At 32.8% G+C, this 26763-nt stretch overlaps 1 protein-coding gene across 1 annotated transcript in view; it reads left to right on the top strand.

Annotated features, from left to right (window-relative positions):
- The window catches only part of LOC110998199, a 114277-nt gene extending 94279 nt beyond the window's left edge, over positions 1–19998 (top strand). Inside the window, exons 3-16 of the mRNA XM_022266710.2 lie at positions 8350–8497; positions 9103–9170; positions 9509–9656; positions 10107–10219; positions 10561–10675; positions 11283–11410; positions 11934–12049; positions 13214–13323; positions 14036–14172; positions 14802–14894; positions 15230–15352; positions 15835–15957; positions 16597–16704; positions 17339–19998. Coding sequence (XP_022122402.1) covers positions 8350–8497; positions 9103–9170; positions 9509–9656; positions 10107–10219; positions 10561–10675; positions 11283–11410; positions 11934–12049; positions 13214–13323; positions 14036–14172; positions 14802–14894; positions 15230–15352; positions 15835–15957; positions 16597–16704; positions 17339–17436 — 1628 coding nt within the window. The 3' untranslated portion in view covers positions 17437–19998. The remainder of the gene's footprint in view (positions 1–8349; positions 8498–9102; positions 9171–9508; positions 9657–10106; positions 10220–10560; positions 10676–11282; positions 11411–11933; positions 12050–13213; positions 13324–14035; positions 14173–14801; positions 14895–15229; positions 15353–15834; positions 15958–16596; positions 16705–17338) is intronic.
- The last annotated feature ends 6765 nt before the right edge of the window (positions 19999–26763 follow it).

Genomic DNA, 26763 nt, shown 5'->3' with positions numbered 1-26763 from the left:
TTAACATTTTGGGTACTTATATTTTGTGATGACTGACTTTTAAGCCAACTTTTTAAAGTTAGAAATAAGTAAATAACTTTAAAAAGTGTTTATTTTTTCGTGGACCTGAATTGAACCAAGTCCCGTTTTGAATCTATGAATAAATGGTCTTAAATCAGATTAAGGTAAGAAACTGCCGACGCCGGGAAAGCTTTATTTAAAGTCCTTTATTTCGCTCACTCCAGTGAGCTTCCGTTCAGCGCTTTAGGTGATTGCCCGTCGGGCAAAAACCGAGGTCCGAGTCTCGCAGGTGACGCCCTTCCGCTAGTCACAAGATAACGCCAATCCAGGAGCTGAGCTGTAAAGGCCCTAAAAGCTAAAAGCGAGGAAAAAAACTAGCTGAAAGACGATGATCTTCTGGCATCGTCTATTATAAAAATACTAGAAAGTTCGATATCACCATATCACACGGATACAAATTTGTTGACTTAATCCTAAAATTCAAAATGTTATTTTTCTAATATTATATAAATCCTAATTTCTAGGTAAAGTTCAGTTGAATCCAGAACATATTTTTTTAAACAATCCTATCAATTCCATACATCAATCAAATCTTTAATACAATAATGTATCATTTCCATTACATTACTAACTTAGTGCTAAGCTGAAAAAATTATTTCTCTATTGGAAGCTACCAATGCATTATGTTTGCTTACATAATCTGGTTGAATGGTTCCTTTTATGTAATGATGCGTCTTTATAGAAAAATGCATTCAAGGTTCTAAATAGTGTTAAAAGTTGTATGGAGTCGCGGACAAAAGCTAATAAAAACATTTGAAAGGCTCCGACAAAGGCATACTGAATTTATCCCGCCATATTTCACGAAGGCCAGATAGGACCGCCATCTTGGATTTTAGAGTTTACGAGTACAGATAAGAAATTGGCGCAGCGCCAAAAGGTGTCAAATATGCTTCTAATTTTAATTTTTTTACTTTTTAGAGTGTATTACCAATATTAGTCTGTGTCCATGTAGAGCGTGCTATTGTTTTTGACGTGATTTATGTATTTTACTTTAATTTATTTAATCGCCTCATATATCTTTGTACATATCAATCCAAGAAAAAATCATTCATGAGTTTTAATTATTTATGCTATACACTTTTAACATAGAATGTTCATTATGATAAACAGTTGCAAAAAAACAATATACATATAGTACCTAGTAGCTAAACTAAATGTGACGTTTCTCGTAAAGAAACTCACATATTTATTTTATATCAAGTTTATACAACAACCATAATATTAAAATTATTTGTAAAGAAAAAGGTAAATAACTCAGGCAGTAAGCCTCTTTGTTTAAAATTCATTTTGTGTTCAAGCAAAATCTCTTTACGTGCGGTAAAAACAATAACTGTCATAGTTTGATAGATACGCGCATAGTGCTGTGCTAAATGCCTAGATATCGATAAAAATATCAATATGCTCAAACTAATTAGCATATGATTATTTTAAAGATGTGCTGACAATGAATATATTTATTAATTATTATTATATACAATTGATTTACGTTATAAATATTTTCTAAGCATTTTATTTGTGCTGTAGGTACAGCAAACCACACTGTATAATCATTTATTAATAATTGATAGACGAAATATATTTTGATATAAAAATATCATATTTATGTAATAATTTAATTATTCATAACCTTTACTCACAAAATACAATTTATATATATTGTGAACTACATTTTTAATAAATATTTTATTTGTAAAACAGTACATCACTTTTGGGCTAACTTTGCCGGAAAGTATCCTATAGAAACACCTGTACAGACTCTAAGATTAAAACTGAGCCACAAATGCTGTCGATAAATTTCTATCGATAAAGAACGGCCCTATTCTCAGACAATGACAAGAAAAACGTCTTAATAACGCACCTGGGCGCCGGACTATACTTCGATTGGAAAGTTTTGAGCCGTGAAGCAAAACTAAAAAGAAAAAGGCGATACTTTGAGCTTTCCGCTTTTGTTTCCAAAGACATTACATTGCTCCTCCTGTTTTATTAATTTTAAATGTTTTTTGACAAACTTTGCCAGTACAAGATTTGTTTTTTTTTTTATATCCGAGTTGGAAATGCATTTGCGCTTTGATAGACTCGGTGAGCAATACCCGCGTTCAAGATGCTCCGGAATCGCTCTTGCATTGTATCGGGGCCTCAACAGAATAACTGTTGCACTTAAAACCTCTTTTCCACTACATAGGAAGCAGGAGATGGGCATTTCTTCTCCTATTTATTCCGTAACGGGCAATCATTTTTTGGATAACACTAGGCATAGTTTACCCATCACATAATGATAACGTCTGATCGCGGGCACTCCTCAAACGTAACATTTATTGACTAAAATAACTGTTTACTTCGGCGGTAACACGTCAGGTTAGCCTCGTGCCTGTTTGTCTCCCCCATGTATATATAAAGATAGATAGATATCTTAAAATTGTAAAACAATATATACACACAACTATTGTGTACCTCTTCTCTCTTTATTATCTTAACGTCGTTATTGTTCTAGCGTAGGACAATTGCTCCTTTGAGAGACAAGTGTGTTTTTTATATATATTCTCTCTTTGAGTGGCTAACCGAACTCTCTTAATGAAATAATAAAGTATCAAAATTGCAATTCGCAGTACACGGCAGGTAACCACAGGTGTTACCACGAGACAATTTCCAATATATTAACTAGATCTGGTTTATATGCTTGTTTGTAAATCGACCCTTAAACGGCGATTTATTTTATAATTTGAATAGACTCGGAAATTGGTTTTGGGTACTTAAAATTACAGAAAGTATTTGACTTTAGTCTAATAAATACTATTCGTTATGCGACCGTTAAATTTAGGAACCAGTGAATTCATATTATGTTGACAGTGGTCGACGTGGGATCGCATTATGTAATTGAACTTGTCAAATACAATTGTCGTAGGTACACATTATAGCATTAAGTCAAGTGCGTCTGAGACGAACGTATGCAGGGTGTAACAAAACAGAAGCAATTTTTATTACACATATTATATACAAACATTGGTACATAAGAAAAATAAAACGCAAGTTAATATGACTTTTTAGTACTTCAAAAATTATAAGCTTCAGTTGCAGCTTCTTACAAACATTGTGTAAAAAAACTTGGCGATTAAAAAGAGTGGTGGAGAGCTTATTGCCAGTTCTTCTCTTCCGTTCTATGCCCTTGATGTGAAAATTGGCCCTAAATGTAAAATTAGAAGCATTTAAATAAATTAAATTTCTTTTTTTGACGTTCATAAGTGTACATTATGTTACCTACATGAATAAATGATTTTGAATTTTATTAATCGCTAAGCACGTTTTGAGCTGCAGAAAGATCGCATAAAAATCGTGTTGAGTTATAAATATGAATTAATTCACTGCGCAGTGTTGTATTTAATTATGAAAAGCCGAATTTTACAATTATGTATTCATTATTTGAAGAAAAATCGCATGTTTTTCCATATTTGAACCGATTAAAGGATTACCAAAATCGGCTTAGCGAGTCGGGCGGAAATTAAAAAATATATAAGACGGTTTTGTTTTTTCATAACGATCCCTTTAGAATTGATGCAAGCACGTTTTTAATCCTACGTTAGAAACAGGGTTATGAGTCAGATTTGTTTAAATATTGATTGCGCGTTAAGTTGGCGGAAAATTGCAGTTCAGTTTACCAATCTATGTCAAAATTCATCTTAAGCAATGGAGTGGATTGGTCAAAGGCATTTAATACGGACGTTAGGTTCTGTTTTAGTTAGTTTTAGTAATATAACATTGGTAATATGGAAAAATGCGATGGATTATAAACATAGGAGTTGTTCGGAGTAATACCTGCTGAGTTTCATCATAGGCAAAGCAGAATATGAAATACCATGTCCGTTTTCTCAAGGTAGTTTTAACCGCGCACCACCACTATGTTGAACCAGCTCACTGAAGTATTTCTGAACCAATTCGACTTGGGGTCCTTCGAGAGAAGAGCGTATCCGGTCTTAAAAGGCGGACACGCACTTGCGAGACTTCTAGCAGTGAGTGCCCTTGGGGGCGGTATCACTTAATATCAGGTGGCCAAAACGTCATAGAATGCTATCCCAGAGATGGGAAAAGAAATAGAGATTGTCAAATAAAGAGATGGAAAGACGATCTTCCGGGAGGATGGAGACGATCAGCTCTTATAAGATACGAGTAGTAATAACTGTCATATCGTTTAGGTTAAATGTATTTATTTGGTTAGTGAATAAAGGCTTTTATTATTATACATTACTAAGGTAACGCTCAGTAGTTTTTGACATATTTAGTAAGAAATAAGGTTTAAATGTCAGTTAAGTAAACTGTACAACAAGTAACAGTAAACGCTTCAAGCTTTGTTTCAATGGCCTGGGTCCTCATATTAATTTTCCGAGGTCCTGCTCAGAATATCGGATCATCTAGAATATTCCAAAACAAAGCCTCATGCGATATCAATCGATAATTATGCTTGTAACATGTGTCTAACGATTTCCGGCATTTAGATAAGGATCTATCATTATTTGAAAGCTTTTTATGGACTATTAAGGCAAGTGGTTGCGCGGTTCGTTAATTTGTATGGTTGTAGCAAAAATGTATTTAAAATAGATTGTTAAGTATGTGAATAACTTTTTATGGCATGTATAAAATCCACGAAAGAAATATTACAATAAGATACAAAAATGTGTCTGCTCCGTACCATACTCTAACACCTCTTTTTAGATCTAGGCCTCAGATTTCTGTATCAGTTTCATATTTATTTGTTAATCTAATCGGTAACTTAGCGATCAGCCTCCTGTGCCTGACACATGCTGTCGACTTATGTATCTAAGATAAACCGGTTTCCTTATGTTTTCCTTCACCGTTTGAATGAATGTTTAATGCGCACATAGACAGAAAATTCATTGGTGCACGACCGGAGATTGAACCTACGACCTCAAAGATGAGAGTCGGACGCGGAATCCACAAGTTAACATTGCTCCTGTAATGATATTAATATCATAATTCACACTTTAGCCTCAAATGTCGAGAATGATTGATACAAAACAAATTTTTAATGAAAAATGACTTGTATGAAAATTTTTCAATTTCAATTATCTACCAATACGGTCCGTGCCGTGGAAAATTAATTACCTTTCAGTTTCATACAATATTCAATCTTATCCTCTTACAAATATAATACATATTTGCATATAAGATTGCTATCTCCCTCCCATCTATGTAAAATGCCTGGTGCAAAAGAGACGGAAGAAGTACTCATTACCTCGCAATGAAAACCAATATTATAGGTCAGTTCAATACAGAAGTGATTAAATGTGCTTTTCACGTGACTACATGACTAACTAGTTTTTGTCAGCGGCTTTACTCATGGTTTAATCGCCCAAGAAGTCTTACGCCCGAGCCCAATAATTAATCTACAATCTCAGATAGAAAACAATATGAGATAAGACCATCCATTTTTGGCGACGGATAGAATGCAATCTCTTCGCTCAATACACTAATATTTGATAATCAAGATAAACCAAATAAAGTAAATACAAACAAATAAAATTAAAATACAAGGCTATGTTTAAAACATATCAAATAGCTTTTTTATTATTTTAAAAACTGAAGTATGTTAAAATCTTTAGAATTTGGCACAGTTGAACTGTCATTTTCATATAAAGGTCTATCCACACACACCGATCCGACCAACCATGGATAGCTTGTATCGACAGATGGCTATCAATCCGTCGATTGGTTATTGACAAAGTTTTATCAATATTTGGATTAATTCTTTCTAAGCTGGTCAAAAATAGATTGAGATTGGGTTTGGACGTTAGTAGATTGGCTAAACACTTTTTCGAAGTTTTACGAAGTCTATCAGTCTGTAGCTGATGTCTCACACATGTTGTGGTCAGCAAGGAATCATCTGGAGCGGACAATTTCAAATCTTATTGAAATAACGGTTTTCAATGCATAAATTTGGTATTAAAACTACGATGTGACCTGACAAGAAATCGATTTAATAGCAGTTTCGCCTTCCTTACACAACAAAAATGATTTCGTTTATAATTACTATTAATTACAGTAAACCACCTTATAACTCGGGAATTGTACACGATATATTTCTGTATTATGACTTTTATATTTGTGCGCACATAATATTTTCTTAATCTTCTATTGAAACTATTTTAATGAGAAAAATTTATTTTTAACAGAGATTACTGTATATTTGCTCACGATAAAATGTAAGCGATATTTTTGTACCTACATGCTAATTTATTTAAAAGAAACAAAACACTATCGCACTAACGAAACTAAGTAATACAAGAAATGAAGAAATCAAAGTTTAAAAGGGTTATTATACTATTAAGTAGAAACCGCAAAACCCCTAGTTGTGGTTCAATGAACCGCATAAACAGACATTCATTTGTGTCTGGATCTGAACCGCGCGCCACCTGGCGTTCAACAAAGAGCGGAAAACAATCGCTCTTATTACGTATTCGTGTGGTGAAATTTTAAGGCAGAAAGCGATTTAATATTTTTTTATTCGCTTTTTTTGTTACTAGTATTAGTGGCGCCACATTTACACGCCACATGCCTTTTTTACTTCAAGACCTCAGATTTATGTGTCTATTTCATTATCAATTGTCAATCCAATAGGCAACTACATGATCAGACATACGCATTCGACTTTTTTGGTCTAAAGCAAGCCGGTTTCCTCAAGAAGTTCTCATTCACCGTTCGAGCGAATGTTAAATGCGCACAGCCAGAAAGTCCATTGGTGCCACAGCCGGGGAACGCCTTACATACTGTCCAAAAATTCCAGTCAATGATTGATAAAGAACTGCCCTGGCTATCCTGACATTGTTGACAGATATCTACGCGTTATTATTTTTGTATGCAATTTATGTGCTTTACACTTTTAATTATATAAAATTTTAGAAATTCTTAGTGACATGCTCATGGATGATGCACACCATAGTAGTACCTAAGTAATTCAATTATGTTGATTTCAAAGAATTTCCATTCTTAAATTGTTTACTGGATTTACACGCTAAATAAGAAAATAGTCGAACATACTAACCAAAACTCATACTAACTAAAACTCTTTTTGTAGGTATTAAAAACCTTTTACATGTCTATTTTAACATATTAATAATATGTAATAGCTGTACATGTGTCCAATATGACCTGATTTAAGAAAAACATTACGTATTTTTGTTGAATGAGTAAATCTTTTGACTTGTATCACACACAAAAATATTTTTCATAACACATTGATTTTAAATGCAAAAACCTTTGAACAAAATCCATTGTTCGTACCTAGTTGTTCGCAATATGAACCCTAACCCTAAGTAGGGCCCTGAACATTAAGAAAGCCCTAGATTTTGTTTTGACGCTAATGAACGTCGAAAACATGTTTTCAACAGACTTGTAAATAAGAATTTTAAATGTAATTGTTTGACCGTAGCTGTACTTGCAGTGATACTGTAGGTACATATATAATATATAGCAGTATGTTTGGGAATAAATATACTCAGGGAAAATGTATTCTGATGGTGAATGAATTTTTGACTTAAAGTATGATAAATTAGTTTAAGTTTTTGAATTTATTCGTTACAAACATACAAATATATAATCTGAAGATATAAAAGTAAAATAATATACAATACCAAATTTCTGCGTTTTATTGATTGTTTTCTGCATAAACAAATGGGTTGGCAGCCCTTTGTGGCAGTGGACTTATATAACTTTTTTGAAATGAAACTTCTTTACTACACGTAGAAATCAATGGCACCTAAGTGGAATAATGAGCGAATAAGGGTTAAAAATTTACGGAACGTCACGAAGATGTGCAGCGTTTTGTCGAAGAAAAGGGAGAGAGCGATTGAGATCCATTAAGAAAGAGTAAGAAAGGGATAACGAGGAAAAATACGGACTATTGGTTGATGTGTTTGTTTAGTAGAACATATTAGAACTTTAGATGGCAATTCTGTCGCATAACGTCTGGTGCAGTAAACGCAGATTTTTATTTATTTATATTATCATTAGCACGTATACAGTGTGAATATAGATATACAAATACATGGAGTGATCATGTACTGGTACATGATCATCTATTTACCTTAGTAATACTTAATTAACAAAGTTTCACCTCTGACCTGTGTACTTTATACGCCCGCCTTTTTTATTTCTAACGTTAGAAAAGTGTGTATTTAAACTCAGTAATGTAAATAACATTCATTATGTTATGGCACCATGATGAACAGGTGTTAAAGAATTTAACACGTGTATATTTATTGCTGATTTATCTTATTCCAGGTGGAGGCTGTACCTTCCCAGCAGAATGGACCGGCAGCTGGTTCCAGTCAGGCATACCGTCGCTTATAGATATCAACTCCACTCATATACAGATGAAGGGAGAATGTTCAGAGACTGAGTCCTATGACAAGTTTTTGTTGCATGATAGGTGAGTGTAGATTTATGGTCATAAAGTGATGGACACTACCAAAGATTGAGGGTGTAATGCCGCCGGTCCTGTGTTCGAATATCGGTAAAATAATTGATTTGGTTGGTAGGGATCGAAGACTAACCTAGCCAATATAATGGATGACCTGCTTGAGCTGGGTATGGGTTCCAACCCAATTTTTACTGACACATCATTATTGAAATAAATTGATTTACTATTTAGATATTTATAAGGTATAAGTAAAAAAGGAGTGGCTCCAGCATGCGACTCTCATCCTTGTGGATGTAGGTTCCATCCCCGGTGTATTTATTATTCACTCGAACGGCGAAGGAAACCATTGTGAGGAAACCTGTCTGCCTTTGACCCAAAAAGTCGTCGACGTGTGTGATGCACAGAAGGCTGATCACCTACTTGTCTATTAGATTGATGTTGAAACAGATCCAAAATTCTAAGGCCAAGACCTAAAAAGGTTGTAGCATCACATCAGTTTATAAGTAAACAAAAGATGTGTTTAAAAATAGATTTTTACCGAAATATTTTTTTATTTATATACATATATATATAATATTTAAATAATTGTAATTAATTATTATTTTTCATTTCAGGACCTTTGACTGCTACAGGTGTATGGTCATACACGAAAAGCACAAATATGTTCTCCAATACAAAGAAAGTAAGTGACATGAATACAATGTCTGTATAAGTAAATCGATATAATATAAAAATGAGTGTATTTATCTTCTATTTATTATTTTTAATTATAATTAATCTGAAGGATGGTGATGGTACAAAATAAATTAGTGTGGACAAAGTTGGAGGTGGTCTTCTCCAGGATAGGGGACGCATCTTAGTTAAAATTGTATTCATATCTATTTAATTTATGTAAATAGGATGTGGAAGAATAAAGGCTTATTATTATTATCATGTAATTAAAGATATTGTAAATACTGTATAGCTATGATTGTTTACGCAAAATGCTACGTCCTTCTGAAATGTTTCTCTTAATTTCAGCCTACTGCAGTCAAAAAAATTCGCTGTCCTCAATATGTGACGAGATCAGCGGTGATGCACCTCTCTACTCCATGTTCCGGAAGGATCCGGCCGCTGTTCCGCAGCCATGTCCTTTTAGGCCGGCACCGTTCACTTTCACTTATAACCGGTGAGATTCATTACCTCATGGCATGTTTAGTCTATCACCCTTCAATGGTGGGATTCTATAGCTACGGTTTGCCTGTTGGAACCCCCGATTATAATATATTTTATTGTGCCTACTTGTGGTGACTGGTCGTACTTGAATTCGTGTATGCGGTGATGTTAGTTGTTTCGACTATGTACCAAACATGTATTTTCAGTGGTTCACATATTTGCACCCACACATTCATGAGATCAGGCGTGTTGATAATAGTGAAAAAAAAACAAAAATTAACATAAAAGTTAATATATTATATTAAAATAATGAATATATATACAAGGAATTACTAATTAAGTTTGTTATGGAAGAGCTGGGAACCCTGACACAGGTATTTTTTACTTAAAAGGGTTCCCAAATCTTACACATTGTATTGCATATGTATATAAACCCATTTTTATTTTTATTATTTACTTTCAGTGGTTCCGGCGACTGCGTGTATCCGCCTTCACGAGCGGAGTCGTGCACGGACGATTCAAGACTGCTTCTGAGATACATGGCATGTCCCGATGTGCCTGGTACAGAGAGTAATGGTAAGCACCATCATCATCATATCGCGCACCACCTCTTTGTCTAGCCCACTAAAGTATTTCCGAACCAATTCGACTTAGGTTCCTTCTTAAAAAGAGAGCACCAATTCCTAAAATGCCGGCAACACACTTTCGAGCCCTCTGTCAGTGTGAGTGTTCAAGGGCAGCGTTATCACATACCATCAGATGAGCCTACTGTCCGTTTGCCCCCTGTCCTATAATAAAGCAGTACTAAAGAATCGTTATAACGAAATGCGTTAAAGTTTGTTAAAATTTTACAGATTAAATTACTTAGTACAATTTATTTATAAATGGGAAAGTTTAATTTGTAATGCCGTTTCCAGTTGAAGAGCTGGTCTGCCTGGCCACATGGAAGGAAGGTTCCACCAGATATCTAGTCGGGCAGATTTCTCAAGTCCAGAGACGGAACTCTATCGCCTCCGATGAAGATACTTATCGGTATGTGTGTTGGATTTATAATAATAATCTATAAATTATTAGTATTAGGAACATCTACAAATTCAGCCGATTAATTATTATGTTAATTTATAAGCACTTCACATTTGTATGAACGTACACGTATTATAAAGTATAAGTAATTACAACAATAAAGACTTTTATTATTATTAATTGTGATCCCGTGCATTGTGATCTAAAATAAAAAAATATTACATATTAGTATTGAAATAGTTCTAGTAAAAGATTGAAATGGAAATGGACAGGACACAATATGAGACAATATAAAGATAAATGGACGAAGAAAGTGACGGAATGGCTTCCTTGGCTTGACAAAAGAAAACGAGGAAGACATATGAAAAGCTGGGAAAAGATGATTTGCGAAGAGTAGCTGGGCCTCATTGGATGCGTAAAGCCCGAAACTGAGAAGAGTGGAAGTTCTTAGAGGAGGAGATTATAATAAAATCAACCGGCTTGCTGATTAATTATTAGTGTTTATTTTTTTATATTTAATGATAACTTTTTTTAGCATTTCACACTTTTATGGACCTGATATGTAAATACAACAATAAAGGCTCTATTATTATTATTATATTGAAATATATTCCAGGTGCTTCATCTACAAGGGCCTCCATGGTGACAAAAGTACTTCCTACATCATAGCCCAGTCGGGGGATGCCACCTGCAATGGCTTGTCTTCACCGACAGACGGCAGCAGAACAATGAAACTTACTACAAGTATGTATATATCTTTTTAATTAATATATATTTTTTTAAAAATTTTTCGTTATTAGAGATTGCAAAGTTAATATGGCCACCGAGTTTTGTCCTTTGAATTATAAAAAACCGCTTTGGAGTGTGGGAATTTATTAATTTTGTAAAACTACACAAGATGTGTAACAAAATCATTCAAAATAAATATATACATAATATATAGTTTTAGAAATACAGTAATCTATAACACGGTTCCCGTATAACGCGTTTTCGTATAATGTTTGGTGTTCATGTAATTTATAGAACATTATTAAACTTGTGTTTCTAGTTTTTTAATTGTTGAAAAAAAACTGTTATGGAAATATTTCAACAACGCGGACCGGAATATACCGCATTATAAGGTGGTTTATTGTCTAGCTCCACTAACTAATTACTAGTTCATACATTTATTGACTACACTAAGTCATATCCTTTCCTCAAAAATATATTTAAAAAAAATATGTGTCGATGTATTTTGAAATTAAAATGAATAATAATTTATTTTCAGGTGATGATGAGCACAATCGTTGTCATTTCCCCGGATGGATAGTGGAGCACCACAAGTGGTTCAGCCTCGACCACACCCATCAGTACCACTTTACTACCAAGAACGCAACTCTCAAGGTGAGACTTGTGTTGTCACGTTAGCTTGTTGAATTGATGGGTCGCGATTCGATTAATAGAAAAATATTATCGCACGTTGGACAAAAAACTGTTTTTATTAATTGTCTACTCGCTTGTCAGTTTTGTTTTTATGACCAAAAAAAAATTTATAAAATGTCTATGCCAATGTCAAATAATAATAATAATATAATAATAAAATCATTTATTTCAGACCAATCAACAAGTCCATATGTTGTTAGTATAGTAAAACTTATAAGACTTATAACTATGTTAGTAAAATTATTAAAAACATTTAGTTCATTAGTCTACGTTGATTTGAGACACCCTACGAGACAATAATGCTATCATTAGTTGACATTAACACTTAAGAAAGTGTCCAACACTACAGTCTCTATTAACGGGAAGATATTCTGTTCTTTCGTTCTATTTTATTTCACTTGTACTTTTTAATCTTCTAGGCCCGTGTCACTTTAAATACTCGGGCTCCAGAAATGTTTTTGATTATTATGATGAGATTATTTTATTCACTTGGAGTGTAACGCAATGGTGTGGGCCCCATATGAGGCTAAATACAGTCTCATGTTAGAGCGAGTACAAAATAAATTCACTCGCTACCTCTACAAGAGACTGTATGGAGTGTATCCCTTGTATCCGCTTATGTACCCGACCCTGTTTGTTCTGGGTATGGTGGGATACGACCAGCTAGGCCTCAGAAGAGAGCTAGCTGTGTCAGTTTATTTAAGATTCTTACGGGTAGGGTGCATAATCCGGATATAATGGAGAGGCTGGGTCTACGGGTATCAAATAGAAACCTGAGACTTACGTCTAAACTTTTGGATGTACCGCGCGCACATTCCAACTTGATTAGCAAAGCGCCACTCACGCGGGCAATACGGATAGTGAACATAGTTTCTATTGAGGTGGACCTATTTGTTTGTACACTGGCTGAGTTCACAAGAGTTGCTGGCTATATTGTTAGTTATGGATAGATAGATTTAGGAATATAAGTTTAATTTTTTAATGTTTTTATCTAGAATTGTTGGTGTGGGGTTTTGGAATTCTATCGTATTAGTAATTACTGTTAAGATAGAAAAATGTAGTCATAAATAATAAATAAATAAAGTTGCCTTATTCAATGTTTACATTTGGGTATTTTTTTTTCAGATAATGAACTCGGACGGTTCATTTGAAGAGAAGCGATTGGTATGTCATTCGATTTTGGAGCAGAAGGACAAGAAACATATAAAACTGGTTGCGCACGTAACTAGGGGCTGGTACGTATTAAGACAATTGTCTAAAGCCGTGATATTCATAAAGAAGGCGGAATTTACTTGTCTGTTTTATCCGTTAAAAGGACGGTGAATCTGCCTATTCTTAACGCATTTTTGGAGTTAAAATACACACAATTATGGAAACAACTGATAAATATGTTCCTTATGTTTATTACCAATTACAAGTTTGTTTTGCTACTTTGGCCATATTGCCAGAAGAGAACCGAATAGTCTCAACAAACTGGTAAGGAAGCGTTCAAGTATTACGCACGCACGATCCACGCAATTTTTGGAGATTCTTGACACACCATTAAATCAGTGCCTAAAAGTTGGCACTTATGTGGTGTAAAGTATCGGAAAGTCGAAAATAATATTAATACTAACGCATAATTCAATCCTCAAACCCGCATTGTAACGATTAACCCCCCCCCCCCCCCCCCCAATTCGTTACGTAATACTTAAACACTTATGGTAAGGGCTGATGGTAGGATAAGTTGGGGTTGATCACCTTTCTATTGGTCTGACCAAATCAAGGCAATTATGGATATCCCTAATGAGAGACAAGTTTAGGATAGAGTGGTGTGGGGGCAGCAAGTCGATAAGTAGGGTTATATCAGTTAGGGCATTTCAAGACAGGCAGGATAATGAAGAGAACGAATAGAAAGAAGAGTTGGAGTTACTTTTTTTGGTTTCTTACCTCTTTGACTATTTTCAGTGAATCCGGTCACATTTGCCTCAAGTTCTACCGTCGCGAGGGCAACGTGTTGGAGTTGCAGCAAGGATCAAATCTTTGGGAGTCGCCTCAAGACGCCTGCGCTGAGAATACTCAACCGTCGTATATAACGCTTATAAGTAAGATATATTCTCTACCTCCTTCTCTGGTACTAATGCAATTTTTTGTACCGTTAGTGTATTTATAATTTTTTTAAATGTAAATCAGAGATCCGTTTAAGGTTTTTTGTAACGAAGACCTTTAAATGATGGTGTTTTCGTATAAAGAAAAAACAGTACCTCTAGTAAATTTATTACTTTTCAAATATGAATGTTCCAGGATTTATTTGGCAAAATTAGTACTATTTGGAACGTCTGTTTTTATCTAAACTGGTTATGTTCGATTATGTATTATCTATACATGAAGTCTCCTGCTGATAGAGGACAAATCCTTGTTTTTAATTCATATTATTATTATTTATTACTTCAGATCTCATGTGGAACATGATGTAATGAGTCCAGTTCTTTACAAATGTTGTAGAGAGAGAGTGTATTGCCAGCTCTTCTCTTCATTTGAGAACTGGCAGTAAATGTAAAAATAGAAACATTTAATTTACATTTCTATTTTTTGACGATCATAAGTGTACACTGTGTTATATACAGATAATCTTTTAAAAAGGATCGAAATTTAAATTATTCTGATATTAAGTTTTTTGAATATATATGTACAATAAATAAATGATTTTTGAATATGAAAATTGTGTTTTTAGCCACTTCACTAACACCAATGCGGTGTCCTATTCTCGGCCGATACTCGATCGTGAACTCGCTCGCCGATCGACGCAGGCGCAGACAACAAATTGGTAAGAACTCTTTTTAATCAATCAAAACAATGACTATTAGTTATTTCATTGATTTGTAGGAAAATATGTGTGTTTTACCCTTTATTTCCTAGAAAAAATGACCTTTTTTACTATGGTTTTACAGTAATTCACTATAAATTCTAAATTTGCATATGTAAGACATAATACATACAACAATTTCGCTTATGCAAATAGAGACAACGAATATGCTTCGTCCTGCTCACTCTCATGTAAACTTATGTTGTTACCTTTATTACCTGTCTACGACAAATACTTACACATGACGGAAAAACATGAACAAGAAATTAATAGTTCTATGTTTCTTAATATTCCAGGTGATCCAGATTCAGAAGGTAGTGAAATGTCTGAATGTGTGTCAGGAGATTACGACAGTGCCAGCATTGGGTGTGGCGCTGCACAGGATACGATCGAGTTTAAGTCCTCTTGTAGCAGTACCGGTAAGAAGTTTAAATTTACTTAGTTAGTACTTAGTATAAACTGCTTTATAAAATAATGATTTTCATAATAAATTCGATATACCATATAAATTATTTAGTTAATAATGGTTTTCATAATAAATTCGATATATCATAAAAATTATTTAGTGATTCTAAATTGATCTAAGAGTACAAATTATATATATTTTTATTGAAAAAATATAAACAGTTTAGGTTTAAAGACTTTATATGAGAATAATACCTTAGGTAAACATTGCATTGTAGTCGTTCCCAAAATAATCACATTAAAACGATAGCCGTACATGCAATAAACTTAAAAGAAAAAGGAACCAAAGAAATATGGATAAAAATATCTTATAAGAAAAGAAATTAAAAATCCAAAGAAAGCCAAATCCATAAAGAATTTTCGTATAAGTTAGTAGACTGAGTACAAATATATGAAATTGTTGAATTGTCCTAATAATACATAAATCTCTTTGCAGTATACACGTGCTACGGCAGCTGGCAAGAGAACGGGCGGGGCTTCCTGGTGGCGGCTCCCGTCTCCCGCTCTTCCTCTCATCCCAGAACATTCTGCTTCATGTATACCACCAGACCTGCTAATGGTAATATATAAATAATAACATTAAAGTAATTTATTGCATGTGAATGAATATATATAATGTATACGTGAAAAAGGTTGACCGAAGAACTGACAGCCCTCGGACAAGAATTAGTCTAGCTATTCAAAGGGGGAACGCTGCCAATAGTGTGAACTGTGCTTAAGCGACTTTCTTTAATAATACATTTAGTTTATTATACAATATAATTATATATTTTAAAGTTTTTAGTTTTAGGTTCGTTGTTCCAGTATATATTGTTAGCATTTAATATTTACTGCAAAATTTAGATCAAAATGCTATAATTATTTTATTATTATATTGTACATATTTCCTGTAAAATGGATCAAATTTTTATTTTTATTTAAGATTAAAATTAATAATTTGGATAAGTTTTATATCAAGACCAAATTTCAAAAGTATGATTTTCAATTTTAAGTAATTCAATAGTCTAAACTATTAGGAAAATCTTAATCATAGTTACATATATTTAATAAACAATAAAACAAATTTAATTTGCCTTTTCCTAATTAAAACAGCCAAGAACCGTTGCTAGGCTTTTAAAAGATTTCTTTCGTATTAGAAACAACCATTGTCAAGCACTAGGATCGTTGTAATAATCAATTTTATTTTTTTTAATTTCAGAGAGCCGCGGAAGTGAGTCAGTGTCTCTTAGCGCCGTTAGCGTGTCCTGTGACAGACGAGCCATTCCTGGAAGACATGGTGATAAAGCATACAACCTCACTTCTAATGGTGAGTAAATAATTTTAAAAGTGAAACTTCTTTATGAGGGTAAAATTCTAAGGATGAAACGTCACGGAGATATGCAGCGTTTTTGTCGAAGAAAAACTATTGAGATCGGTGATAGAGAGTGAGAAAGGGAGATCGAGAAAAATTCAGTGTAGTAGTTACATATTAGAACTTTAGATGGAAATTCTGTCGCATAACGTCTTGTGCAGTAAACGCAGATTTTTTTAAATTTATATTGTCATTAACACGTATACATATCAGTGTGAATATAGATATATAAATACATATACTGGTACATGATCATCTTTAAGGGCCTACCTCACCTTGGTAATAATTTATTTACAAAGTAGTTTCTATATCTCTTTTGTACCAAATAATTGTGACAAAAACCCGATAGATATACGATGTAAAACAATAGGACTCGTACCAAATTACAGGTAGTTAATAAACCTGTATTTGGTTTCCTTGTTACATGGTTATTATTTAATTTTAAACACAATTCAACTTTTTCATGAAATTTTCAGTAAAAATATCTTTCTTGTACATCATGTTGTGCATGGCGATTATGCCAATCCGTTTCCCGAGTAAAAATGTGCCTGTGAAATTATTTCGTACTCATCATTTCAAACAATTTCAGGTACATGCGAGCAGAGCAGCAAATACAATAGCGTGGCTTTCAAAATGGCGCCGGCGGCCATTTTGATATTTGCACTCTCCCTGACAGCTCTCAGGTGATACACTGGCGATATCTAGATATGACTTGTCATTCAGCTTAGGCCTATATTTTATTTCGGATTTGATAATTCACTATTATATGGTAATAATGATATCTTCTTAGTTATTCAAAATACAATGATTATTACAGAAATTATTTATAAAATCATAATAGATTAAAAAATCGTTTCTATAACAAAACTGGGCCGACATTTTGTATGTCAATCACCATAATAGGAATATAATTGTATAATCATTTAAATATAAATTGTCTTTTTAGACATCGTTTTTTTAGCTGTGAGATGTTTACAGAACAACATATAGTAATTTTAACTAAAATATAGGCCCAAGTTTATATCAAAAAAAAATAGCGCATTTAAGATTAGTGTTGCTTTGTGATAAATAAATTTTGGCGGGAAATTTTCAATGTTGCCATTATTGGCGCTAGCACCTAAGTTTCACGTTATTTATTCTCGGCGAGAACTAAATGTTTGATTTAAGGGTATACAAATATGTCGTATTTATTCTAACTAAATATTGACTTTTAAAATAGCGTATTCTTTAATTTTTTGGAAAGGCAGCTTTTGGAATGAGGTAGAATCACTACGAAATGAGTATGATTGTAAAATATTTGTTTGACTGTATCTCCTACTAAGTACGAACGAAATGTAAATATTTTGCTTATTAAAGTGGTGATTAATCGTAAGTATTTAAATTTCATAATTGCATAAATTAAACCTGAAATAGTATGAATATTTTTTAAACTGTTTTTTATAAGTTTGGTCACCGCTAAGCTCAAAACCCCTTTCAGTAAAATAAGAGGGATATTAAAATAGTATGGACAAGTAGATTTTGTAACTTGTAGGATATAAAGCCTTTTTGGAACATCCAATGTCGAAAAGAGATTCTTAAGATTTGGCTTTTGGGTCATTCTCATTTTGGTTTTCTCTTTGACGTAATGTATAAATACTTAATTAAATATCCTACCGGTTATATTGTCTGGATCTGTCTCGACACGCTTTCGTAATTGTATGTTATATATAAGTTAGATAGATTAATAATAAGAATAAACCTTGTTTTCTTTCCTGGTATATTTCGCAAATTTTAACTAACGTCGTCTCGTTTCAATTTCAATAGGAAAAGAGTGAGACGGCAATACTTGTTAAACTATTTCCTTCAAATTTTTGAAATATACCTTTTACGCCGTTAACGAGAGAACGAGGGAACAACTTATGACTTTTTTAAATAAAATTTACATGTTTTTTTGATTTAAAAAATCCCAGTTTATGTTATTCTTGAGTTTTTAGAGTAACTTACAAACATAGTAGAAATAGATTAAAAATTGCTGAAACCTTTTTTTCTACTCGACGCTTACTATTCGCTAAATATAACTCCTGACCAATAGTAGTATTAAATATATTGCTCATAGTTCGAAATTTTATTTGTGATATAAAATATTTAAGACATGTAAATACAAACTAGAATCGAGTTCCTCATTTTATTATTTAACAACTGTATGGTTTGAGCGAGCGTTGAATTTGGATTTTTTGAAAAAAAAAAAATAAGTACTGTACGTCTTCCGAGCAACGATATCCAAAGTCGCAGGGTAACTTTTAACCGGCGAAATATTGAAAATTTAACTGTAATTGAAGTCCAGTGGAGTTCCAGCCTGTTGAAGTCCACTGCTGGAAAATAGGCATCTTCCCTAAATTTCCAGCACATCTTCGCGCTTTGGATCCAACGCCTACCCTCCACCTTCACCAGGTTATCTGTCCACCTAGTGGGAGTGGAATTTATATTGTAATTAGAGCCGATTATCCAATCAACTAAATGCAGGTATTTTCGAATCCCTCTCCATTCGGTCGTCAAACTGTCGCTTTGTGTGATGTTAATAAAGAAATGTTTTTACAACGAACCCAAATTCAAAGCTCAAGAGTGTAGATTAAGAATTATCGATGCTTGCCTAAAATATTTCTAACAATATAAATAAAACTTAGCCGAGATGACTATTGTAAATAAACTAGTGGGATAATTTGGTAATATTTTGTAAACGTATCACAATTTTTTAAAATACAGGACATTATAAAGATAATAATGTAGGTATGTCGAATTGAATTATGACGAAATAAATGTATGGAAAGTTTATTTATAATTTTTATCTAAATTTAAGATGTTAAATGCACAATATATGTAATACACTATAGTGAATAGTTGAGAGGCACGATGACAGCAGCTGTCAACGTCGCCGGATGTCAAGTTTGACAGTTTGCTGTAATTGCCCTCTGAAAAGCTTTTTGGAAAATTTAATTTATGAATGAAAATTTTAAAATAAGAGATGCCACATTGTGAATAGGTGCACTGACATTGTATGTAAAATATATGTATTGGAATTGTAATTTCGGCTTGTACATATGTTTTTATTTTTTGGCTTTAAACATACATTTCTTTCCTAAACCTTGTAATCTGTTGAGGTTTTGTGCTCCTTTTATGTATTTCTACTGATTGCGCCACGAAATACGATTTGTAACTATTAATGTAAGCCTATTATTATATTTTGATTACTGAAATATATTTAAAAATCAATGTGTGTTTTATTTCTCGTTTTGTCGTCTATTGATGAAGCGTTTAAAAACAGTGCGTACAGTGAGATCAGATAACTAAACGGTCTGTTTAAAAGAGGTAACTTAAAAGTTAGGAATTTAAGAATTAATATAATTCATAAGTAATTAGCCAATCGCTCTCTTAATATGTTCACCGCAAAGTATCAGCACACTGTCTGTTTCTGACAACAGTCATCATCCTTCTTTCTACCTGCTGAAGTCATTAAACGTTTAAAGTCATATCAAATAATAAAAGACAAAACTGTACAACTTCTTTTTTATATATACGATGTCAACTTACCGTCGGTTGCTTCAACAATGTAGGGTAGAGGTTGCGTTGCTTACAAATTGGAAGAATAACAGTTTACCAAATAAAACGCTTACTGAATTTAAAACTTTTTGCCCGAAATGGGAATTCCTTGTTAAAAAAAAATACGTTTATTTTGGAACATAAGATCATCAAGGTATCACTTTTTCCAAGTCTTTAAATTCGAACCTGTAGGCATCCCTACTCATCGGCAAAGAAGACAGAGGGTGTAGGCCGAGAGGAAAAGCCGGCGTAAATAAGTCTAGGTACTCTTTTAAAAAAAGCAAATCATCAAACAATACTACAATATTTAAAACAAATATATCAAATAGCCTGCCCAGCACTAGTCCCAGGCCCTTTTATCATAGTTGATAATAATTGATAATAAGGTCATCTAGTGATGACGAGATGATAACTTTATAATAAGCCTTTTTACGCAGCTTTTCTTTAATACATTTCTTAAATTAATTAAAAGGCAGGGATAAAAGAGCCTCTGGGACTTTATTATAGAAGAGTATCCCTTTTCCCAAAAAAGAATTACTAACTTAAGCCATACGTCATTAAGCTGTGAACGTAAATAACTAAACAAGTCTAGCTAAGTATATCGACATCAGTCAGTGAGCGAATTTTATTAACCGCGTAAGCTGTAGAACTGTCTCTTCGCCAATCCGTTGACATGGACATCACTGAAGTTTGGAATCCATGGTGATTCCAAGAAATACAGTTGTATCATCCAGATTCAATTACTCATTCTATATATATAAAAGAAAGTCGTGTTAGTTACACCACTTATAACTCAAGAACGGCAGAACAGATTTGGGTGAAAATTGGTATGGAGGTAGCTTAGAGCCAGGAGACGGACATAAGATACTTTTTATCCCGTTCGACATCACTACATAATATTATAAAACAAAGTCGCTTTCTCTGTCCCTATGTCCCTTCGTATGCTTAAATCTTTGAAACTACGCAACGGATTTTGATGCGGTTTTTTTTTAATAGATAGGGTGATTCAAGAGGAAAAAAGAAAGTTGTGTTAGTTACACCACTTATAACTCAAGATCGGCAGAACAGATTTGGGTGAAAATTGGTATGGAGGTAGCTTAGAGCCAGGAGACGGACATAAATACTTTTTATCCCGTTCGACATCACTACATATTATAAAACAAAGTCGCTTTTTCTGTCCCTATGTCCCTTTGTATGCTTAAATCTTTGAAACTACGCAACGGATTTTGATGCGGTTTTTTTAATAGATAGAGTGATTCAAGAGGAAGGTTTATATGTATAATAACATCCATTAAATAGTGGAGAAGTACTGTTACTTTTGAGGTTTCTAATGTGAAATGAATGGTTTCTAATGAATGTCGTAAATAATTACATTTCGTACGCAGGCTGAACCCTACGAGTTTTATCAAAATAATGTACTTAGTATTGTAATTTTTAATTGTACACATTGAAAAGGTCTACAGAAAAGTTCTGATGATGGTATATGTCTATCTCTTATGGATAACCCACAATAACTTTTTATTGTCATTTACTTTTTACGACAAATAATGGCTAATTTTCGAAGCGATTTTAACCAATACAGCATTAATCCTTAACCAAGAAGATAAACGAAGATACTCGAAAATAAACGAAAATAAGCAATGATAAACGAAAATACACGAAAATAAACGAAGGTAAACGAAAATACACGAAAATAAACGAAGATAAACGAAAATTAACGAAGGTAAACGAAAATACACGAAAATAAACGAAGATAAACGAAAATACACGAAAATACACGAAAATAAACGAAGGTAAACGAAGATACTCGAAAGTAATCGAAAAATAAAGATAAACGAAAATACACGAACATAAACGAAAGTAAACGAAAATACACGAAAATAAACGCGATAAACGAAAATGCACGAAAATTAACGAAGGTAAACGAAAATACACGAAAATAAACGAAAATAAACGAAGATAAACGAAAATACACGAAAATAAACGAAGGTAAACGAAAATACACGAAAATAAACGAAGGTAAACAATGATACTCGAAAATAAACGAAGGTAAACGAAGATACTCGAAAAAAACATGGTACACTATGGTTAAATCGTTAAATTTGAAAATATTACAATCTACGAAATTTAAATATACCGTAATCAATGAGACATTTGAGCTGGAATTTGGGAAACTAATCCATCGGTATTTATATCCTTTCCACTGATACAAATACGTAAATAATTTTCCAAGTTATGCGTTGATTGACTCTCATCAATAAAGAGAACTGTTCGCTTTTATAATTAATTCTAAACGCACAAATCAATCTTCTTGCGAAGTTTCTGAGCTGCGGAAAATTGTCTTCACTGCATATTATAAAACAAAGTCGCTTTCTCTGTCCCTATGTCCCTTTGTATGTTTAAATCTTTGAAACTACGCAACGGATTGCGATGATGCGGTTTTTTTAATAGATAGAGTGATTCAAGAGGAAGGTTCATATGTATATTAACATCCATTAAATAGTGGAAAAGTACTGTTATTTTTGAGGTTTCTAATGTGATGTCGTAAATAATTACATTTTTTCCACTTACATTGCAAACGCAGGCTGAACCCTACGAGTTTGAAAGTGAAAAGTCCGTAATGGTATATGTCTTTCTCTTATGGATAACCCACATTTTTATATACAACGTTCACAGATTTCCTGTAATGTGTAGGTGACTAATTAGCTGTTAACGTTATATCGTTAATACACGAATAAATTGTTCTGAAAAGAACAGTTTATACGTTTTCGTTATGATACGACTGTGTTCCAAAAAGGACAGTTTTGTCAGCGTTATCGCATAGGCTACAAGCACATCGAAGGATTCTCAGGAGAACACATCCGAACGCTTCAGCCGCTGCGCGCAGAAAAGGGTAAAATTTTTGCCGCGCCTCGCTTTTGTTGAAACACGAGTCAGGTAGCGAAAGATCCCTTTCGTACACACCCCGCGCATTGGCTGAACGTTTTAACACAACATGTTATTACTACTTTTAAGCATAGGCTAAGTTTTTTATACAAATGTACGCAGTTTTGTAAAATATTATTCATTTCATTCATTATACATTCTTATACACTCAGTTACATCTTCACCTCTTCTCTACAAGTTATAAGGCAGTTTTAAATATCACAACTACCTAATATTATGTCTCAATAGGCATGTTATGATTGTCTTTTAATATCTTAGGTATGTTTGTAGGAGAGGGAAATAATTATTTTTTTATAACTGATACGGAATAAAACAATGAAAAATGATTTTCATTTTATTTCAATATTAACCAATGACTCTTAAGCAGTACAGTAGGTATATAGCGTAGCGAAGTTCATACAATTTACAGCTTCGAACGTAGTGAAGTTACAGCGTATTTTACAAATTATATCACGAACACAGGTAATATTAAGTATATTTGACAGATTGTGTTTATACTCTACTGCTTCGTTTTACACTATAACGAGGTTATATACAAAATATTCATGTAACTAATAGATACATAATAGTTACTGGCAAAACACAATTTCTTAAATATAAAGACAAATATCATTTGTCAAAAAATAAATACGTAAAAAAGAAAATGTTCTTCTATTTCTTTAATAAGATTTTTATAACGCTTACATATTATTAATCTATAAATAAACGATCTTCATTTAATTCAAAACGAGCAAAAACCATAATGGGCTTAAACAAATCAAAATAAGCATCATGAAATCGTAAACAACCACAGAGTATAAACACACCACAGACTAGAGGAAATGATTTCCGCACAATTTCTTAACAATTAAACGAGTACAAAAATTACTCTCTTCAATGCAAAATATAATATGTTTTACCATACAATTATCATAAAGGCATTTATACAAATAATTACGCGTAAAATTATTACATACATTATTCTGAACGATTCGTAAATATTACTTTGGTTACATTTTGACATTGACAGACGAGTTTTCAGAGCTCGGGGCGAACAAATGCACTGGGAATTTTATAGCAAGTTATATTTAGTAGATTTTTTTAATAAATGAAGCACATTTATGATTAATTTAATTATATGTGAAATTTAAGTTTGGCATCTTTTTCTTTGTCATATCATATGGTGCATTTCTAAATGCATATTATCGTGTTCTATAATCATTAATATAATGACAGAAATAAGCAGAAAACTGAAAATTATTACTGAAATAACTCACCCCGACCTCTCAAAAATAGTGTATTTTTGCAAAGCTCTTCTATAGATTATAAAGCACTAATAAAATATACAGATTGATTTGACTAGAAAATAATTTCACTGCCACACAGCATCTATCATTTATATGTGAGTACGTGTTCTAATGTTTTCACTTTTCATTTCAAATCTATCGATTGAATTCACTTATTTAATGAAATCTCAAGTAAATAAAAACTATCAAACATGATTGTTTGAATGATTTATTTGCAAGTACCGTTAAATATAATTCTTTTATAAAACGTTTTTGGCTTGTTTCGTTTTAATAAACTTTGGATGTCTGTACATATATAGAATAAAACTGTTACATCAAACATCATAGTAACGAAATAAGTGACAAATCAAGGGGCTTACATTTCAAGGAGACAGCAATCATTTAAACCACAAACATTAGAACACGTATCATATCCAAAACGCATTAAAAATAATTTCATTCAAGCCCAATATATGAGTATTTGTGAGATTCTTTGTGATATGTGGTGATCAGGTTACATAATTCATGATATCAAGAAGGGCGGGAATTTATGACACCTGACAAAGTTAATATTAAAAAAGTCAAATAAATGTCGTTCAACTATCATTTTACTTTTTTTTAAATAATGTAAAATATGTATATGCTACAAATCAATTATAATCCAGGTGTGTAATGTGTCATAAATTACCTTTTTTAATGACGAAAAACATATATACACGCGTCCCAGACTTTTGGCTATATAATACATAATGCAGGGGATACTCTGCTACCCAAAATATTTAAGGGTTTTCTTTTGATAACATTTTATGCCCGCATTAACACGTTGAACTATATCATAACCGCTTCTAACCACAGCCCCTGCACTAATAAAACAAAATTTTCTATCTATCATAACATTTCGAAAAATTTAAAAAAAACAGTTATATGGATATAAATCTTACAAGGTTATAAGATTGATGCGCTACAACCCCCGTATGTCAAAAACTGATTTTTGACATATGGGAGTCATAGTCTCGTCTATGAATCTTAGATATAGTACTCAAATACAACATATTTCAAAATTAATAAATATCGCCATACAGTCTATAACTTTAAGAGAACCGTCAGTTCTAGCAATAAATTTACTATTTTACTTTTGACAACTCTCAAAACGGCAAACGAAAAATACAATATGCAAAGAGTAAATAGGAAAACATATTAAATTTTCGGATATACTTTTGACACTCATAATATATCATTTTAGGAGTTGCCACAAGTTATTCCAGATAACATTAAATAGTTGGAATATTGCTGAACCAATTAAAACTTTCGTTAAACGTAAATCAATCAATAAATCTTTTAAATTTGACGATCATTTAAAGTATCCAGATTCTTGGGATTAATTTGCTCTAGTTCAATTCAACGCTTAAAAAGAGAGGCGGAGAGTTTCTTGCCAGTTCTTCTCACCCGCTCTACGCACTGATTTTTACCAATGACCGTAAAAAAAATTAAAAAATTAGATCAACAGAATCTTAAAAACATCCAAATGAATTGAATCGTTAAGTTCTAGAAATTATTCTTTTCAAATATTTTGCAAACCCCAACTATTTAAATAAATCTTCGCAAACTAAAAATCATATTAACTCTAACAGGGAATGTGCGTTTGAATCTAAATATAATATTATTTACACTTTAACATATGCCACGTGCATAGTACTACAATTGGTATTTCCATAGACGCGGGGATTAAGTTTCATAAAAAAAGGAACTTAGAAACCTGTACTCTGTTCCAATGTCCAATGTGATATCACTTCTGTAAGATACTGGCGTTAGAATGGAAGAAAAAACGCAGTAAATTATTAACGAATAAAAATATTTTTATATACACCAAAAAAATCCATCTTGTTTATGTAAAATACTGAAGTTAACCAAATATATAAACTGCTCAAACCCTTACTTTAATTAAAACCAAAAAAATAAATCCAAAAATATCAACTAAATCCCCGCGTAAATACTAAGAACTACAGAACTCATTCAAATTTCCCGCCAACTTTTAGGAATAGATAATAGACGTCAGCGAAAACGCTTACACATAGGTATTATACGTAAACTGGACATTGTCTATGTGCAATTTATACATATAGGCAGTAAAGGGATTTTGCAAAAATACAGCGATATATCAGACGCCGCGCTTTCCAATTTTAGTAAGGAAACCCGACAATTCTGACAGAAGACGGCCAGGTGTCGA

The sequence above is a fragment of the Pieris rapae genome, chromosome 15 (genome assembly GCF_905147795.1).
Source record: "Pieris rapae chromosome 15, ilPieRapa1.1, whole genome shotgun sequence".
Classification (NCBI taxonomy): domain Eukaryota; kingdom Metazoa; phylum Arthropoda; class Insecta; order Lepidoptera; family Pieridae; genus Pieris; species Pieris rapae.
The sequence above is the reverse complement of the archived record's forward strand: the minus strand, read 5'-3'. Positions and strand labels throughout refer to the sequence as shown.